This window comes from Trachurus trachurus (genome assembly GCF_905171665.1).
Source record: "Trachurus trachurus genome assembly, chromosome: 8".
In the NCBI taxonomy this organism is placed as follows: Eukaryota; Metazoa; Chordata; class Actinopteri; order Carangiformes; family Carangidae; genus Trachurus; species Trachurus trachurus.
The window spans coordinates 22,644,784-22,663,538 of NC_139905.1; the positions used below are offsets into that span (position 1 = coordinate 22,644,784).

At 43.5% G+C, this 18,755-nt stretch overlaps 2 protein-coding genes across 3 annotated transcripts; one reads left to right on the top strand and one right to left on the bottom strand.

Moving 5' to 3' along the window:
• Window positions 1-376: 376 nt before the first annotated feature.
• On the bottom strand, window positions 377-8,892 carry adsl (adenylosuccinate lyase). Its single transcript, XM_083977466.1, has 12 exons — window positions 8,572-8,892; window positions 4,885-5,088; window positions 4,614-4,658; window positions 4,256-4,335; window positions 3,970-4,141; window positions 3,824-3,870; window positions 3,099-3,189; window positions 2,876-2,945; window positions 2,575-2,722; window positions 1,899-2,079; window positions 722-898; window positions 377-552 (listed from the first exon to the last, which is right to left on the bottom strand). The coding sequence occupies exons 1-12, from the start codon at window positions 8,713-8,715 to the stop codon at window positions 466-468; spliced, it is 1,446 nt and encodes a 481-aa protein (XP_083833592.1). The 5' UTR covers window positions 8,716-8,892; the 3' UTR covers window positions 377-465.
• Window positions 8,893-9,570: 678 nt separating this feature from the next.
• LOC310990191 (GTPase IMAP family member 8) lies at window positions 9,571-16,825 on the top strand. 2 transcript variants are annotated; one of them, XM_083977464.1, is made up of 6 exons: window positions 9,571-10,784; window positions 11,060-11,618; window positions 12,563-12,660; window positions 13,087-13,218; window positions 13,428-14,018; window positions 14,525-16,825. In XM_083977464.1, the coding sequence occupies exons 1-6, from the start codon at window positions 10,727-10,729 to the stop codon at window positions 14,596-14,598; spliced, it is 1,512 nt and encodes a 503-aa protein (XP_083833590.1). In that variant the 5' UTR covers window positions 9,571-10,726; the 3' UTR covers window positions 14,599-16,825. The 2 variants fall into 2 exon arrangements, with proteins under 2 accessions (XP_083833590.1, XP_083833591.1); XM_083977465.1 differs by having other exon boundaries at window positions 9,571-10,258.
• Window positions 16,826-18,755: the final 1,930 nt, after the last annotated feature.

An 18,755-nucleotide genomic window follows, 5' to 3' on the forward strand; every position in this document is an offset into this window, starting at 1 on the left:
AAGGCAAAGGACTGGACTTTGAGCCTGAGGGTGGGGGGTTGATTTATAACCTCTCGTACAAGTTGGTTTCCTGTCCTCAACTGTCTAACACCTCCTTTCTGTTAACTGAAATAACAGTAACTTTAATGAAACTCAGCACTTAATGTATCTGAGTGATTACATAATTAATCAGAAATGTGCAGTAATAAAGTGGTGGATTAATAATTCACTCAGGTGTTTAATTAGCATTTTTATACAACGCATGCTGTAAAAGCTCAAGAGGCACGTAGGAGCTTCGGCTCCTGTAGATAAAGCTGCCAAGAGCATTAATTAGCACAATGTCATTAATCATCTCATCATTTGAATTCTTGTAGAAATGAAAAGTATGACAAAGAGATATTAATGTAACCATTATTTATTGAGGTACGCTGTAACATTCACCATGGCAACCTATGGTTTGTGTGCCAATGTGTGTCAGTGTCTGTGTTAGAGCTCAAGCTCGATCTTGACGTCCATCTTAGCCTTGTATGGCTCCAGTAGGGGGCGCACCTCCTCTGACAGGAACCTAGCCACCTGCAAAGGACGACAGAAGAGAAAGAAGAGAGGATATAACACATCATTCTGCAGATTTAACACCCAGAGGAGGACAAACTGACGTGTATATATAGGTGTACGATACTCAATCCCAAAATGGCTGAGGGGCTTATCTACAACAACAAATGAGGGACTGTTCACATCGCACCTGCTGTGGAGCACGGCCAATAAAGGTCTTGGGTTCCAGCAGAGCATCCAGCTGCCCCAGGATGGGGGCGAAGTAAGGGTCTTTCTGGACTCTGGCCAGAAGGTCGTTATCACCCCCCTCCTGTTTGACCACGGCTGCTGCCTCCTGGGACAGAACACGGATCTTCTCGTGGCAGTCCTGAAGGAGAGACGCAGCAGAAAGATGGAGGCCTCTGCAGAAACTGGTGTGAATACACTGGCAGCTGATTTATGCTTTAATGCCTGGTTTATTGCAACTGTAGAGACAGTGATGAAGTATACATATATAACAGTGTGTCATCATTGAGTGTTTATTTTCTTGTATTTAATCCTGATCATTCATGTGTGTGTGTTCTGTGTGCCAGTCTGCGTTTGCACATATTACAGTACCATCTTAACAAAAACACTTTAAATAACAGTGAAATATTGTAGCCCTGATGTGAGGACAGATTTTATGGATCAATTGCGAAAACACTTTCTGCTGCAGCAGATGGCAACAGTGCACTTGAACACACCTCATTTTAAGACCAACACACCCATGGGTGCTCAGAGAAGCACAAGACTAATTGCTGTTGGGTTTTGGATGGAAAAAGACACTTGTATTAGGCTTTGAGCTGTTTTGTGCTGAGTGTAAGATCAGGCCCATTATCGCTTCATTAATCAAGTCGAGGATTGTTTGTGGTCACCAACAGTAATTTCTATTCATAAATCACCTTTGTAGCAGAATAATAATGCTCTGGCGTCGTATTTATCGGCAGGGGTCATCCTTGTCACAGATTTAATAAGGGACGTCACCTCACCAATAACCTCACGCAGCAGAGCCTTCACGGCAGAATTTGCTTTGCAATACTTCAATTTCTCACTACTGGAAACATGCAACAATGTAAATCTGAATTAATTAATTTGAAACATTTATGTTTGAATCATTCCCAATGTATATATTTCGTATTATTTTGTAGATTATTGTCAAAATACGGTTGAATATACGTTCCCATTGATCATTTAACTATTCACTGAGATAAGTCAACTCTTAGCAGTGTTCTTAGGAATAATTCTAAGACGCTTGATAAATACGGCCCCAGATCTTGATTTATGATTATATCAGTGCTGGCTTGCTCACTGTGCAGTGTCCCTCGCTGAAGTCTTGCCCCTTCTCCTACCTGTCTGTTTCCTCCAGCCTTCACCATGGCCATGATGATGTTCTCTGTGGCCATGAAGGGAAGCTCATGGCGGATGTGTCTCTCAATGACTTTGGGGTAGACCACCAGCCCCTCCGTGACGTTCTGCAGCGTGCTGAGGATGATGTCCGCTGTCAGGAAGGACTCGGGCAGGGAGATCCTCCTGCAATGGGTTCAGTATGAAGAGGAGGACAGGAAGCAGAAGAGAGAAGCCTCTGTCAGAGCCACTATCTGGAAATGTTGATCTTCCAATGACAAGAGGTAGCTTAGCGCAATGGTTCTCAAAGTGGGGTCCGGGGACCCTCAGGGGTCCTACAGAGGGTTCGAGGGGGTCCCCAACTTTTTTCAAAATTTTGCCAAATTTCTTTTAAAAGAAATATTACATTTTATTCCAGAAATTTCTTGATTTTTTTCCAAATATTCATGCCATTGGCAGTAATTTGAATGTATATTGATTATATTGACTTTGTCCAATGGGGGTCCGTGGTCTAAAGTTTGAGAACTACTGCTTTAGCGAACACATACAACCAGCTGAGCTCCATTTGGGCACTCATTTGGATAAAAAACATCAATATAGTGTTCACTTCAGCACTTCAGTGTCCAGTATTTATGGTCTGATGGCAAATTCATACTGTACGTGGTGCTTGGGGTTGCTAACCTGTTAGCGCTGTCATCCAGTGTCCTCTCCAACCACTGCACCGAGGCCGTCTGCAGCGGGTCGGCCATCAGCGCCACCAGGTGTCGCGCCAAGCTGCAGCAACGCTCTGCACGCATGGGGTTCCTCTTGTAGGGCATGGCACTAGAACCTAGAGAGACAAGGGAGCCTCAGCCTGACATCTTTTTATGTCCGTTTGTCCGCAAGACGTAGTTTGTGTCGGCGGATGAACAGCAACTGAATGATGCATCCATTCATAATTTTCTTGTTACTGTATGTGAGGTTAACTAATGAGGGAACATACCGATCTGCTCTTTCTCAAAAGGCTCCTCGATCTCCTTCAGGTTGGCGAGCAGGCGGATGTCTGTACAGATCTACAGCAGATTAACATAAATGTTCAGTGCTACTGTGATGAGTCAGCTGAGAGGAGCAGCATTATCAGCAGGGCTGTACAGGTGACCCAACCTCCACTAAAACACCACTAGATGGAGACATTGTCTACAGGTTTCCAGCTCCTGCGCTCTCACCTTGTGAATAGTGGCTCCCATACTGGCCAGACTTGACACACAGTCTATGTCCACCTTACGGCTGTACGTCTGACCAGTCACCAGGTAGGCTCTGGGGAGGATGAGAATTTAATGATGAGGGATGATAACAAAGCAATTTTCAATAATCTGCTACTTAACAACACATTTAGGTTAATCATCCCAATATATACTGTATATCGGGATTGTATGTGAAGCAAAAAACATCATATTGTGATTTTATGAGCAGATATAGCAATATGTAATTGTGATTTCAGTATGAGTGGGCTTTTTTGGGGGGGGGGCTTTTCAGGTCTTTAATTGACAGGATAATAGAGAGACAGGAAATGGGGACACAGAGAGAGGGGGAACGACATGCAGCAAAGGGCCACCGGTGGACTCGAACCAGGGCCGCTGCGGCAAGGAGTCCGATAGCCTCTGTATATGGGACGCCTTCTCTACCCACTGAGCTACACGATGGCCCAGGAGTGGTCCTTTTTGGTTCATTTTTACTTTAAAAAATACAAAATTGATGATGTGATTTTTGTTTGGCCAGGGCATCTCTTTGTAAACAATGTTCACTTTTAGCCCCTGTGATATGGTTATTGCACTTGGCCATGTTTGGATAATTTGTGCAGCCCTCTTGTGTGTGTATTGTGAATTTATATTTTTATATTTAAAAGGGATGTGACTCAGCAGGAGGCGTTTTGTTTTAGTGGAACACATACTTTTTGAAGCCAGCCATCTCAGTCACCATCCTGTCAAGCTCTTCCACCTGGTGCATGAAACACAATCATCAGTCCACTGAAGTGGATCAGAGGGAGATATATCAATGAATGATTTGATTTCTGATCCAAATGATGCTGATTTATACCTTGTCATGGTCCCCCTGAAAGAGCTGCAGGAAGCTGGCCTGGGTCCCGGTGGTCCCCTTGACACCCCTGAAACGGAGATCATCACGGGCTCTCTGCAGGTTCCGCATGTCCATGGCCAAGTCCTGCAGCCACAGACAAGCGCGCTTCCCGACTGTGGTCAACTGGGCAGGTCTGTAGAGAAAAACAAGCCACAGGCACAGATGAGTTAGAGAAACCAGGCCTCAGAGATGGAGGCCAGAGCTACCCAAGAAAAACACCAGAAGCTGTAGCTGTACTCAGACTCACTGGTAGTGCGTGAAGCCGAGCGTGGGGAGGTCGGCGTATTTCTCTGCAAAGTTCGCCAGTCTGTCGATGACTCTGGCCAACTGTGGAAAAATCAAAGCAAAGACTTGAATTAATGCACCTCACACCATTATTCCTCACGCCCATACAACCCTCACACGTTACGCATGTCCGCGCTTCGTGTTGTTTAGTGACAAAACATTGGAAAAGGAAAAATGAGGTGATTATTTCTACACTGCTGATTTGTTACTAAACAGCTGAGGCATACAGACACTGAGTTACTCTGCCCCTAGTACCACTAATTTCACAGATGCACCACTGGATGGGCGTGCATGTTTTCTGGCAAACAGCTGAGCCTCACCTTAGGCAAGAGGATGTCAAATCCATCACGCAACATAATCAGATCCTGCGGCAGAAAAACACAACGACTTAAAGGACAGGAAAACTTTTGAAGGCAAAACACACAATCACATTGTATCCTGTTTTCTAGAGGGAAACCGAGTGTGTTGTCGCACAACTGACAACTTTCTCACATATAAGATAAGTTGGTGACAAAATACTGGACCACAATTACAATTCATGTCATTAATAATTCAGATTACAGCTGTGTGTATAATATTCAACATAGTTACAGTATTGTCTCCGACGTAACAGGAGGTGGCTCCAAGGTGGATGATGGGAGCGGCGGTGGGGCAGCAGTGTGCGAAGGTGTGGACGTGAGCCATGACATCGTGCCTGAGCTTTCGCTCCTCTTCCGCCGCCATGGCGAAATCGATGTTGTCCGCATGGCTCTCCATCTCCTGGATCTGAGCGTCTGAGATGGGCAAACCCAAAGCCTGAGGGGAATGATGAAGACGAAGACAGAGATAAACGAAGACCGTCAATATGGGATTTTATGAAGTTACAACTTCATTTATTGGTTCAACAATTTCAAATCAGGACATGCAGGAACCATTATGTAATCACATTGAAATGAAAAACCATGATTGAGCATCTACTAAGATCATTCAACTACATGTGTTGATGAAAACTGATACAGTATTTCTCGTAAAACAACCGGTAAATCAAAAGTAAGAGTGGGTATATGAGCATTTCTAGTCTTGTAAAGTTGTTTTTCTGTGTAGAGAAAGTACATTTGAGCAGATTCAGCTATATTTATTCATGTTCCTTGGCTGCGTTGTCACTTAAATGGTTGGAGAAAACCGCCTCTGTCTTGTCCACAGTATTGATGGGCATGTGCTGTCCGCGTGAGCAGACACCCAGTATCCTGATTAGATTTGAGTTTTCTCTGATGGGAAAGAGCCATCATGTGACGAGACGACAGAACATGGGTTGATTAAGAAATTGGTCCCTGACCCCTGAAGATATCCTGCATGTTACAACACAGTTTGAAGACCCCTAAAAGGTCAACTGACAGCCAATACCAGGTAAATGGTGACTTAGAAATCTAACAGAAAGAAAAATAAGATTAGTTTAGAGGCTAAAGCACCAAAAGACCTCTCAGGGGGCGATCTCCTGTTACTGTGACATTTTCTACATGCTATTTTCAAACACAAACCACACACAGCAGCAGCAGCAGCCACGGGAAAACTGTAGCAAAGCTGATCCCCCCCTGAAGACCACCTCAAAGTTCACTACAAGTAGTAGAGATGGACTCTGATCAGCTCCGATGAGCATGTGTGTATGTGTGTTTAACAGGTCATATAAGGTGATGCATGTGAAAGACGGTCTGTCATAAGACACACCACCACCTCACCTCACCTCACCTCACCAGCGTCTAATATGACAAATGTAGAAATCACACATGGGAATTATAAGAGCTGCAGAAACAGTTGGCACTTTGAACTTTTGCTTCATTAAACCTTGACCCTCTGTGGTGGACCATGGGCTGGGGGACATAAGGGTCAAGTAGCAGTTTAGTTTGGAAATTATATGTCGAGCAGATTGCTGTATTTCTGACACATCCAGAAACTGAACCCAGACTTTCCCAAACACCAAATGGCTACAGAAGTCAGAAGTTAAAGATGGAGTTTGACCAACACACAGTGTCCTTTGTTAGTATGTTATCGTAGCGTAAATCACTCTCACTGTGTTTGTTGTAGAACAGGTTATCAATGGGAAGAGGAGCAGTAACAGTCTATATGCAAGACAGAATACCTTTTAATGAAATGGATTAGCTGATCAAGAGAAAATAACCCTTTTGAGGGTGTTCATTCTTCTCATTATATGCCAAATAATGCCCAGCTCCACTTTCCTGAGAGCGAGAAAATTATGCATTCTCCATTTAATATGATATAATTATGTTGAAAAACATAATGCTCAGACTGTAGTTTTGGATGACAAAGAATTAAACCAAAACTAATGTTTTTTTTTCTTTTTTTTCACAATTTACCACCATATTTTAGTCAAAGATATTAGTCAGAAAGGGTTAACAAAAAAAGGGGGGGGGGGTCAACCCTGCTAGAGACATCATGCATTTGAAAATTACAACACGAGTTTGCAAATGTCATTAGGGAAAACCTATGGATATCACAGACCTTATTATTTTGTAAAGGAGGTTCAGGACTGATTCACTTGATGTATCTATAAATATATAATAATAATAATAATAATAATAATAATAATAATAATAATAATAATAATAATAATAATAAAAAGTTTTCATAGTGTCAAATAATTCATTTAAATGTAATGAAATGTTAAAACAGCATACAGCCTTATTGGGTCATTCCATGAAAACTGTTAAGTTTGGGTCCCCAACATTCAAAGAGGTATAGGAGGCATAATAAAACTGTCAGTAATACTTTCAGTGTCTGAAGCCATTAATTAAAGTTTACTTTCTAGCATGAGGTAAAATAAAAGTAAATAATAAATATACAATTTGCACATATATAACTTTTTGTGTTAAACTACAGTCATTTTCTCATGTCCGCTCTGACCATTTTTCTCATTCATGTAATGTAAAACTTAAAAAACATCAAATAAATCTCAAACATTTATTGTTCTTATAGTTAGAAATACTTTCTTCTTAATAGGAAATATGTTAATTATATTAAAATGTCATATTTTTTTATTAAAATAGCATAATTTCTCCATGTCCATCAATTTCATATTCCACCCCGTCACACCAATGTAATTTTGCGCCAAAATGCAATAAACGTCCTGTAAGGAAACAGGAAACAGGGAGTGACATCATTCAAGAGTTTGAAGGAGGGAAGTGCAAACAATGATGAGTTCTGATTTTTCTTTTAGAACATTTTTGGTAAATTTTTCTTTCAAAACCTTCTCCGTTAAGCATAGCATATCCACCCCGTCACACACAAAAAGTGGGGAAAACAATTTTTAAATCAAAATTTCAAATTACATTTGTATAAATCCTTAATTTTACGATGTAATTCCATGCTAACTGCAGTGTTAGCTTTTAGCACATCCAGGATTTCGGCCATATTGCTTTAGATTTTCCACCCCGTCACATTCCACCCCGTCACACACTAAAGTGACGGGGTGGAATCAGTGGCACTGTTCTTCATATTGAATTAGTATAAAATATTTAAATCTCTATCACTTTCACACTTCCCTCCCCCAGCATCAAATTAAACACTTTGTTCTGTGTTAAATTTTAAAAATTTTTAATTTTGTCCATTCCACCCCGTCACAATATCCACTCCGTCACACTATATTCCACCCCGTCACAGTGTGATTTAACAAAAAAAAAAAGATTAAAAAAAAATAATTTAAACAAACTATTGGTGTTTTTGAACAAAAAGACAACTCCTGAAGTGAATAACTTTTTGTTTGTCTTATTTTAATCTAAAAATACTGTTCAATTTGTTAACCTTTGTCCTGTGACGGGGTGGAAAAAGAAACTCTGATTTTGGGATTTGAATGTGATAAAAGTCCGTCAGAAAAGGGTGTCTGAGCTTGAAAAATATGTTTTTTTGCAAGTGTTACATGTTCTTCATGCAATGAAACAAAAAAAAACAAAAAACGTTGAGATAAAAAAACTCAAATTTCCAAAGCCCAAATTTAACAGTTTTCATGGAATGACCCTATTACTGTTTATTGTGCAAGAAGCAGAGATGACCGTGTGAGCTTCAGGACCTGCAGTCATGCAGACAGCTGAGCTCTGAAGTGCTGCTGGGCTCCTTACAACTAAATTTAGAGCAGGGAACTTGATAGTGCTCTGAAGGTCGCAAACTTTATTTCATAAGACTTTTAAAAACCCTGGCAGAAAAGCGAGTGTGTGTGTGTGAATGCAAAATTGAAAGAAACGACCAGGGACAGACAAAAAGATTACGGAGGCTACAAGTGTGTCAAACCTTCTCAGCCTTAGCCAGGTAGATCCACAGCTTTCTCCAGGTTGTGAATTTCTTCCTGTCACTGAAGTTGTAGGCCATTTCCTTACTGGCGTATCTGGACACCAGCGGGGACCGGTACTTCATGAACTCGTCTGCTGCCTCCATGTTTGCAAGAGCCGGTGGTGGTGTCCGCTAAAACTTACAGGTCTGTCCTGCACTTACTCCCACAGACACACACACGCACACACACGCATACACGCTAGCTTGTCAAGCTGCCGCGCCGACTTCTGCTTGGTCGCGCATCACATGGACGACGCGGTTTTACGACACCTTCACTCGGCTTACGGCACCAGGTCTGAATGTCACATGTTTTGTAGCGTTTCAGTCTTTTTTTGTTCAAAATACCCGCGACGCTGAAGTGTATGAAGTATGAACTGCTAGATACCACCGAATTACGTTAACAATATGTCAGTGAACGCATCACTGTTGGTATTCACGTGGTCGTAATACACACTGCAAATGTTTTTTGGTGTGTTTGTTTTTTAACCTTCTGTTTTACGTGATTTCCCCTGGGTCCGTGAATGCATCTCACCATACAGCGAACATAATTAACCTGTTCAGGAGCCAAGGATGAGCTCAGACATTCAGAGGGATTTATGTAATTTCTCTGCCACACATGATGACATGCTTCAGACTTAATTCACACTACGGTGACAGTGCTTTGAAGTCAGTTCAACCAGATAAAGACTCGCACTCATCTGCTATTTATAGGAGCTTGTATGTATTATGTAATCAGTGGCTGCACGTCTTATATCAATATTTTAATTTATTCAAGCGGTATCTGGCCCCCACTGCCTCACAATATCCATGTGTCTGCGGGCTTCATATAAATAGTTTTGTGTTTGTGCTTTATGCAGCATCTGGGGAATACATCCAGCTGTGAGAACAGAGTGCGCTCTCTCTCTCTCTCTCTCTCTCTCTCTCTCTCTCTCTCTCTCTCTCTCTCTCTGTGTGTGCCTATCTATCTTTCTATCTGCCCTGACTGCAGTCTGCATACAGTACCACACTGCTGCTGTTGCTGCTGCTGTGTGATACAAGCAAGTGGGAGGAACAGCTTCCTCTGTTTTGCCTCAAAAAAAAAAAAGAAAAAAAAGAAAAATGACGAGACATCTTCCTGGAGCTGCTGCAGCAGGGGTGGATTTGGCTTCCAGTCTCCTGCATTGCACAATCTTTCCCCTCTGCTCAGAGACAGATAAATAAGACAAAAGAAGGAGCGCTGGCTGGAGGACGAAGAGAAGGGGAGAGAAGAAACAGCAGAGAAAAGGACGGAAAAGAGCTATAGTAGGTTGGGGGGGGGGTGTGGAAGATAATAGATTGAGTAGAAGAGAAAAAAAAAGAAAAAAAAGAGGGGGAGAGGTTGAATGGCAGAGGGGGTATGAGAAGAGGACGGGAGGCAGTGGCAGACGGAGGGAGCAGAGGATAGAGTCAGTTACACCGCAGTAGAATGAGGGTTAGAGTGAAAGAGAGAGACAAGAAGCATTTGAGCTGCCACCCTTTCGCACGCCACTCAGGATCCGTCGCTTTGTGAAGAGGCAAGAAGAGGAATCCACCGTGGAGGCGAGAAGGAGAAGGAGGAGGGGGGCAGAGGAGGAGGAAGCCAGAGGTTCTACACACAAGATGGCTGCTGTGTCCTCTGCCTCTGACACTGGTAAGTGGGGTTTTCATTTCTTTGCAGCACACCTCGCCGCTGGTCCCCCACCACCACCACCACCATCATCATCCTTCCTCATCATCATCACCACCATCACTCGCTCACAGCATCCAGGGTCGACTCTTAACAGCCTTGTCATGTTCGTACACCCAGAGTAGTGGGAAACTGTTGCTTGACATAACTTCCTGTGTTTAGCAGCTCACATGGAAAAGTGTCAGCAGCAGTGAGTCAATCAATAAACCCCCTTCTGCTTCTCCGTGGCGTTTACCATAACAGCATCCTTTCTTTTTCTCTTCCTCATTCAACGCCTCTTTGTCAACATTTCGTCTAATCTTCTTGTAACTTTTCCTCAAAGTAAAATCATAGTCTCTCCAACATGCTGTTCTCTCTGGATGGAGTCCAAGGTCCCTCCTCTCTGACCTAATTCTCCCAAAGGCTAAGGACAGAAGAAAACAAAGAGGAGGCATGCTGGGAGGTGGGTTTAGGGGGAGAGAAGAGGATGAGGACACGGATGGAAGAAGAGGTAATAAAAGAGGAGAGGTGTAAGGTAGCAAGGAGCTCAGATAAGAGGAGGACATTGGGGAAATCTAAGGAGGAGGGAGGGAGAGTGCAAGAGCAGGATGTATATTGCTGTGGAAAGAATGCAGAAGTGCCCTCGTCTTCCAAAAAAAAAGCATGATGGAGACAGAATGAAGCAGAGGATTAAAACAGAGTCAAGGATAAAGATCATTTCCTCTGAGGCCCAGCTGCTTCAGGTTAGCACTGGAACTTCAGTCTCTTCTGTCTGTGTTTCAACAGGTGACCCCCGGGGCCGCCACCCCCCTGAGCGCAGACTGCTGATCCTCGGAGGCCCCCAGTCTGGTAAGACCTCCACCGCCAACACCATCCTCGGGGACGAGGCCTTCGATGCCGGGACGGAGACCACGCACAGCAACGTGGGCCAGACGGAGATCTACGGCCGGCGCGTCACGGTGGTGGACACCCCTCCGTGGGTCATCCCCGCCGACCCGGAGGAGGAGCCCGAGGCCGACAACGACGACGACAACGCCGGCGCCGAGTCAGACAACCCCACGCGGCCCCCTCCGAGCCTGGACAGCGAGGGGCCGTGCATGGGAGCCATCCTCTGTCCCCCGGGGCCCCACGCCATACTGCTGGTGGTGTCGGTCACCCAGCCGTTCACCGACACCCACAGGAGGGCTGCAGAGGAGCAGCTGGGGGCCCTGGGCGGTGGGACGTGGAGGTACTCCATGGTGGTCTTCACCGCGGTGGAAAAGCTGCCCAAAGGAGTCTTCATCGAGGAACACATAGCAAACACTGGAGAGGCCCTGCAGTGGCTGGTGGAGAGATGTGGAAGCAGGTATGATGTCAGTTTTTCTCCCTCTCTCTGCTCTTGTTTGATTTCACAGTCTGCTCTGCTCGGCCTGAGCAAGGGGACATCAAGTCCCTGCACTGCTGTCTGTGTCGGGCCTGTATTGATACGGAGCAACCACAGCAATCACAAATAGTTAGTAAATGTGCTGCTGCAGCAGTTCAGCAAGGCAGCTGAAAGAAAGGAAGATTATCCTCAGTTTTCCGCAGCAAAAGCTGTTTTTCTCATACGAGCCGGTTTCACACAGGAAGCACACACAATCACTGTCGCTTTCTCTCACACTGGAGACGCTCCATTTGCTTTTAGTGGTGGTGCTGGGATGCAGTGTGCGGGAGTCAGGATAGAAACATCATTAACACACCCACTGGGTCAGTGTGACAGGGCGCTGCTCTGTTCACACATGGGCTCAACTGGACTTAACTTTATGAGCTGGCCCAGTAAAGTGTTTAATGTTCAGCCCCCGCTGATTCAGACAGTAGTTTTCACACATTCAGCTCCTCTGGGTGACATCTAGATGCGTTCAGGGGTGCAGTGCAAGCATGCTGGGGGAGTATTATGGTATTAATGTGATAAAAGTTAGAGATAAAACCTGTAGTAGCTTCAGTGGGAGCTGCACAGAGACTGATAAAGCAATGTAATTATTATGAAAATGAACATTAAAAAAAGGGAGTGGGGTGTGGAGTTGGAAATTCAAAAGACCTCTAAATCTGCTCCTCACCTCTGCTTGAGTCTGTTGCCTTGCGGCTACTTTAGCCGTCACACTATCACACACAAACCTCTCTTTGACTGAGTGGAACAAAGTGAGATGCTGCAAAGATCATTATCTTTTTATACATGTCGATTTTGCAAGATAAGTTCTGCAGACTTCCTTTTCTAAACCATTCTTTTTTACATGCATTGAAGGAATACTCCTTTTTTATTTCTACCTGCAGGTACCACGCCTTTGATAACACTCGGAAGGAGACGGAGGATAACACACAAGTACCGGAGCTGATGGAAAAGGTGGAGGAAATGATCACTGACAACCAAGGTCAGTCCTTCCTGCATGAAGCAGTACATCTGCTTGCTGTGCTGTGATTCACCGCGGCATGAAGTTGCCAACTGTGGAAAACTACATAGAAGACAGAAGAGTCATAATATTGTTAAAATTGCATGTATTTTTCTCAAGAAATTTCAGTTTGTTCATAATGTTTTGTAAAAGGATAGTTTAGTAAATGTAAACATCTTAATAATGTACTAAAACAAAGGAACACATTTAGAGTGTTGGTTTTTAATAGGTTATTATGCTGTTGTTTTACTGCTATGTGGCCCCTGAACTAAAATGAGTTGGACACCCCTGCACTAAATGATAACACATGCAGACTATCAATTATGTGCATTATTAATGAAAGCACCAGCTGTGTCATAGAACTGACTGAAAACTGTTCAACGAGTGATAAATCTGGCTGTTTTGCAGGATGGTACTTTGAGGTGAATGAGCTGATTCTGCTGGAGGAAGAGCAGGCCCGGAGAGCTCTGGAGGAAGAGAGGATGAGGATGGAGGAGCACGCTAGACAGAGGGAGCAGATGATTGGAGGACCTCCCAGAGGTGTGTGTGTGAGAGAGAGAGAAATCTGTGTGTGTGTGTGTGTGTGTGTGTGTTTGTGTTTCATGAGTGAGTCATATGATGCAGAGGAGAGATGATTGTGCAAAATTCGTGTTCCAGGAAATAGCTTACTCATAACTGGGCAATCAATATTGTTTTTCCAATCATTGCTAACAGCCTCTTTGTTGTCTTCTCCATCTGTGTCTGATTAGAGTTGAGGTTGTTGTTGTTGGGCTGGAAGGGCGTCGGGAAGAGCTCGGTGGGGAACACCATCCTGGGCCGGCGGTACTTCGAGTCAGGCCAGGAGACGGAGCTGTGCCTCAGGAGGCAGGCGCTCGTTTCCGGCCGCCGGGTCACTATCGTCGACACCCCGGGGTGGGACTGGTTCTCGGTGAGGAGAACCCCGAAACGCATCCGCCAGGAGTCCCAGCGCGGAGCCGCCCTCCTGCGCCCCGGACCCCACACCCTGCTCCTGGTCCTCCCCGTCGTCTCGTCCCTCACGGCCAGGAAGAGGCGGACGCTCCTGGCTCACATAGAGACTCTGTTTGGCGACGGCGCGTGCCTGCACACCATGGTTCTCTTCAGCTGCGGTGACTGGCTGGGCCGCACGCCCATCGAAGAACACATCCTCCGAGGCGGGCGCGAGCTGCAGAGACTGCTGGAATACTGTGGGAACTATTACCACGTGATGGACAGTAAGGTTCCCGGAAAGGACAGGACCGTGTCAGTGCTGCTGGATAAGATAGAGGAGATGATCAGGGAGAACGGAGATAAGGCCTTCCTCCCCATACAGACCGAGTGGTGTAAGTCACTGTTTTTTAATAAATTATTTTGGTAGGCTAACCCTTTAATTTACAGGCCAGCCACTAATTACGTGATAATGACAAGAAATAGCCTAGAAATAACAGTCAATTTCATAGTAATGTCATGTTTTCCATACAGGCAAAAGAGCATGCTTTTTTGGGAAAGGCCAGAATTTTTCTCCACCAAGTCCTTGCAATTGACCGATATTTCTGGGCTATTTCTACACAATGAATCGTTATTTCTTGGCTATATTTCTCAACATTACTTTGAAATTGAACTAGGCTATTTCTAGACATTATGACACAATTAATTGTTATTTCTTGGCTATTTCCTGACATTATCACATAATAAGCGGCCTGTAAATTAATGGGTTACCATGATTTTTTGTCTTGTATTACAGTTGAAACACACCTGAACAAACACATAGCATGTTGATGTTTGTGTGTCTAAGCCTGAAATATGCTAATGATACACGTGTCTTACATAACTGTGTTACCTTTGACAGTGAGCGAGGAGAGCTCTTACTCCTCTGACAACACGGAGCCTGAGGATGACTGTCGAGGATGCCAGCTGCAGTGATACAGTCGCCCCACGAGGAAAGTGGTCCACCTTTTTATCCGCGCTCTGAGTCCTCAACAGGCCCAAACATCACCTCATGTCACTTAAACCTCATCTAAATGTCCCTGTCCGACTCTGAGGAGTTTTAGGGAAAACAGGAGTCTCGTCGTGAGCGGCTCTTTGTCAGATACAGAAAAGACGAAACTCACGGTTTCGCCAGGCAAAGCTCTGATCTGGACCGTCAGTGCAGTGAAATGACGCGTCTGAGGGACGAAAAGTTCAGAATCCACAAACACAAGAGGAGGAGAAATACTCTGCTTTTGCTTCAACTGCTGCTAAAGGACCCTGTTTCAGCACTGCAGAGTAAAGAATTACTCTATGTTCAAACTGCACTGATAAAAGATTATATATATACCATGAGCAGGCAGATTTCTGGGTAGGGTTCATGTCTGTAGCAGTCAGCCTCTCTTGGTTACTGGATGACTAAGGAGAATATCTCTTCAAATGGACTTTACAGTGCAGTAGTCCCTTTCTGCATCACGTGCCAAATGAACAGAGATGATACTGTATAAAGGAATATCTGTGCCCCAGTGTCAAACACAAACACTGGGAGAGTCTTGACATGTTTGTGAACTTCAGTAACATAAAAGTGAACCTTCATATATGAAACGTGGTAACTTCCTGATCTCTCATTACAGCGAGATTAACATTTTTTTCATTAACATTTGATCGTTTTAAGCTCAAGGAGTCAGGGTCGAATTGATTCCTCCAGGGCAAAATCTGGCTCATTTACAGAAATGCTGATTAATGCTGACGTGAGTCACATATTAATTCAAACTGAAGCTTTTCTGCCAGTATTTTTGCTTTAGTTTGCTGGAACTAGAAAAGAGTCAGTAGTCGTAGCGCTTTGGTTGCATTTGGTTACTTTGGTTCTCTTGAGCTAAAAAGAAAAGAAAGAGAAAAAAAGAATTGAACCCATCTAAAGCAGTAAATATATATTTTTAGCCCACCTTTGCTTGTAGCATTCATGCTCAAGAGAGTCTGTAAAAACAGTTGAAGGCTGTGATCAAACCGTGCAGTCTCAGATCCCTATGGAGCAGCTTGGGCTGGCTCTGCTTCGCTGTCTGTGGTCGTGCATCCGGTGCATTTATTGACAAGGTAGATTCAGCTACGTGCCTCAGCATCAAAGCGTGAGAGTGGGAGTACAGCCCTGCGGCAGGGCAGTATCCTATAGGCTACATCAAGCTTTCGCATGCTACAGAAACAACATAACCTCATGAACCATGTGAGCTCACAGAGGGCTTTTACTACGTTTTTCTACATCATTGAGACGTTTGTTCCTCTCATTTAAAGTCATATTTTGAAAAAAAAAAAAAATAGAATATATATATATATATATATTATATCTCTTCAGCTCTCAGAGGCATGTTAAGACACCGCATGCAGATAAATGAGTGCCTATGGAGTTGAAGGCAACCTCACTTCTTATTGCTCTGACTCCTGCTTGAGCAGATCTATGTGAATTTCTGGTACAACATCACAACCCTCTACCTTTACAACTGCAAAAAATAAAAGAAAAAAAGTGGAAAAAAGAGAATTCACACTCTGAAAGGTTCAAATGAAAGCATGCGGTCCAGACTGTGAGTATTTGGACAGTTGTACAGCTTTTCCTTCTTCGGGCTCTGAGCTTCTGCACACTCAGTTTGAAATGACAATATTGAATACAATGATAGCTTTTATCTGAGTAGGTTTCACTTCAGTACTTGAAATTGAACGTGCCGAGGCACAGAACCTGAAGTACATCAAACCGTGTAACTGTCCAAACACTTGTGGTCTGTACTGTATAATATGTGACCGTTACCACTGCCATGCTGTAAAATCAGATTTTATACAAAAGATGTAGCCTATAAACAAAACCCCAACACTGCTTCCTCTTTGCTTTACTGACTCTGTGCTTCATCTAGTGATGTAGGCTACCGCAGCACTTAGTGTGACAAGCATGACTTTACAATTTGATATGAAGATGTTTCAGATATTCATCCGGAGTAAGTCCCACTCCACCTGTGAATATATTGTATAAGCAGTGTAAATTTCCACTGTACACCATGTTACATTGTAGGCTTTTAGCAAAGCATTTTGCACTGTGTACCACTTTACTGTAGCCAAAGTAACATCACTTCCTGTGTGGTCCTTCGTACGTGGTGATCGCATCATCAGTATTTTGTTCATCCCTTCGACAACAATAAAAGATGTGGATATATTGTTGTGTACTTCTGGCTCTCCTGTCATTATTTTTCAAAGAGCCATGTGTTTTGTTTTGTCCTTTAGTGTGATCCTACAGTATAAGGACAAACACCATCACTGTGAAGATGTGCTGTGTAGACTATCCTGAGGTAGTAACTGTGAAGTGTTGTCACTAGGTGGCAGTGTAGCAAGCAGAATCATCTGCAAGTGCAGATCACACATAAAAAGAAAACGTTTGAAACAAAGTAAGAAAAAGTGTCTTGACATATTATGACTCATATGCTATTTAAGTCTCTTGACTTTGAGTGAGATCAATTAAAGAAACGCACAGTCTTATTTTTGTACATTTTAAATCTACCTGCTTATGATCTTTGACCTTTTCAAAACACAAGAAACGCAGGTTGGCTTTTGCAGGGCTTCACTAATCCTGGCTGATAAATCAAGTGGCAAGTCATACTTAACGTTCCTGTTTACATAAAACTGTCTAAATGTGGGAAAGAAGATTAGATCTGTTATGAATATGACTCTTGGATCTGCCTCTTTGTTCCCACATACAGCACCTAGATGGCAGTGTATGGAGAGTTACACCCCTCTACACAACCTTAGCTTTGTTCATGTCTTTCCCCAATGACAGACATTTTATTTGCTATGCTTCTTAAAGTGTTCATGGTAAAATCACACAGGTCTAGCCACCTTTAAATCAAACATTTCTTTTGAAAAATTAGGGCATTTTCACAGGCGGCATCCACAGAGAGTTAGCCAATTGTTTTCTGGAGGAAATGTTTTTTCTCTGCACCATCTGGACTTTGGCATCCCTCCATGTATAGATTGTCCTTAAGCTATCTGGATGCAAGCCTGGACCAATTACAGTGTGCATACCAAAAGGTCCAGTCACAGGCTGAATGTACTTCTTTCTCACACACAACATCACAAATACATGCAGTATGTATTCCCATAAGTACACATACACACACCTGAGTGAACAGCAGACGAAGAAAACACACAAAAACAAGAAATACTGTTTCTGTCCCCAAACGTTGCACCTAATATGTAGAAATGGCAATTTTGACTTCACATGACTGTCAGTTGACTGAATAGCCATGTGTCTGCAGCACGCTGCTGGTCAGGCGGCCTCCATTATCCTCCTCCCTGTTTATTTGTTTGAAAGAGGCTCCACTCAGATGCACATCTACAGGCTCATTGTGAAGTATTATCAGACCAGGGACAAAGACTCTTTGTGTTCGGGACAAGGTTATATTCTGAACGGAATGAAAAGAGTCTCGAAAAAAGCTCATCAACTTGCAAAGCTGGAGTTGACTGTACATGTACAGCTGCGTTCAAAAGTCTGGCCTTGAAACTTTACTTTCAAAAAATAAGATTTTCTTTTTCAAAATAGAAAAATTAACACTAATTGAAAACGTCTTGTACCTTTCTACTTCATTAAGGTCAAGAGTTGTAGTTACAAACTGTCAGCTGATGGCAGCTCCAGATTGAATTAATGGTCTGACTCATCAAACTCTAATGACGTTCAACAAGCACAGGCTCTTCTAAGTGACTGACTGTGGACGTCGGAATGAACCATCGGCACGGGGAAGCTATGTAAAAGATATCTCATCTCATCTCATCTCCAGCTTGAAATTCCCCAAGGTCTGAAATGAGCAAACAGCAGCCGAGGGAAACTGTGGAAGTCAACAAAATGATGGCTTCAAAATCAAAACAAAGTACACATGACTGTGAAAGAGCTGCAGGAAGGTTTACACAACAGTGGTGCTGTACTGCTATACTGTGCAGTGTTAGAAAATGTCTCTGCAGCGACATAAACCCAAATCCTTAGCTGATTCATGTTTGCAAGTTACCTGGTTACCTAGTAATGTACCCAAACCCGTGCTTATTAAACCTTTTGTAATCACTATTTAAGTTCATTAGGTAAACAG